The sequence below is a fragment of the Myotis davidii genome, unplaced genomic scaffold (assembly GCF_000327345.1).
Source record: "Myotis davidii unplaced genomic scaffold, ASM32734v1 scaffold1561, whole genome shotgun sequence".
Lineage (NCBI taxonomy): Eukaryota > Metazoa > Chordata > Mammalia > Chiroptera > Vespertilionidae > Myotis > Myotis davidii.
Window position 1 is genome coordinate 124,146 of NW_006291530.1, and position 1,009 is coordinate 125,154.

The 1,009-nt window shown below is 67.2% G+C and overlaps 1 protein-coding gene across 1 annotated transcript in view; it reads right to left on the bottom strand.

Moving 5' to 3' along the window:
• Positions 1 to 962, bottom strand: part of SLC16A11 (solute carrier family 16 member 11) — a 2,005-nt gene extending 1,043 nt beyond the window's left edge. Inside the window, exons 1-2 of the mRNA XM_015564713.1 lie at positions 736 to 962; positions 288 to 462 (exon numbers count right to left, since the gene is read on the bottom strand). Coding sequence (XP_015420199.1) covers positions 288 to 462; positions 736 to 949 — 389 coding nt within the window. The 5' untranslated portion in view covers positions 950 to 962. The remainder of the gene's footprint in view (positions 1 to 287; positions 463 to 735) is intronic.
• Between the last annotated feature and the right edge of the window lie 47 nt (positions 963 to 1,009).

Sequence of the window (1,009 nt, forward strand, 5' to 3'; positions counted from 1 at the left end):
GCCCAGCCGGCGCCTGCGGACGCAGAGGACTCGGGTCACTTGGTTAGGGATGCAAACGCGGAAGCCCTGTGCTGTGCCTCTGAAACTGACATGTTGTCTGTTAGCCACGTTTTCCTAAAAATAAAGTCACTTAAGTGTTTAAAAGGGAAAAGACGGGGTGAGGACAGAGGCCTGGGATGCCTGGCCCCGCAATCCCGGCCCCGCTCTTGGGAGGACGCCCACCATCACCACCACTACCGCACAGCGGGTCTCCGGCCCCCAACCAGCCCCCCCGCCTCCGCCATCACCCCTGAAGGACCGAGGACCGTCCGCCCTCACCGGCGAGGACGCCCAGGCCAAGGTAGAGGTGCAGCAGACTCCCCGCGAAAGCCGAGAAGAGGAAGCCGAGCGAGGTGAGGACGCCCCCAATCATCACTACGGGGCGCGCCCCCCAGCGGGTGCTCAGGGCGCTGCCCACGGGACCTAGAAGGAGGCGGAGTCACGGGAAGACACGCCCTAACCCTCCACCTCCAACGCTTCCCATTGGCTGTGTGCCTGACCTAACGCTCCTCCCCCAGCCTACCGGCCCCCCCTCTCAACCTCAACCCACTCTGTTCGGGAACTGGGTGCCACCTGCCGTCCTTTCTCGGGTCACCTGGCAAGCAGGTGGGCACCCCACCACTGCACTCACGGCCCCTCCGTCCCGGCCCCTCCGTCCCGGCTCCTGCCCCCCACCTCGGGGCGTGGGGGGCTCACTGGCTGCCTGCTGCACGGCCAGGGCCAGGGCGCTGACCCACGCCGTGTCCTGAGCGGTCCGGCCGAAGTGCTCAGCGATGTCAGGGAGGGCCAGGCCCAGGGAGCGCAGCAGCCCGTAGGAGAGCCCGTTCACCAGGAAGGCGGCGGCCGCCACCACCCAGCCCCAGCCCCCGTCCGGGCTTCCGTCCAGGGTCCCGGCAGGCTTGGGGGTCATCGCCTTCTGGGGGAGAGAGGAACACATGGAATGAAGTCTCCATGTCTGCGCTTCCTCTAG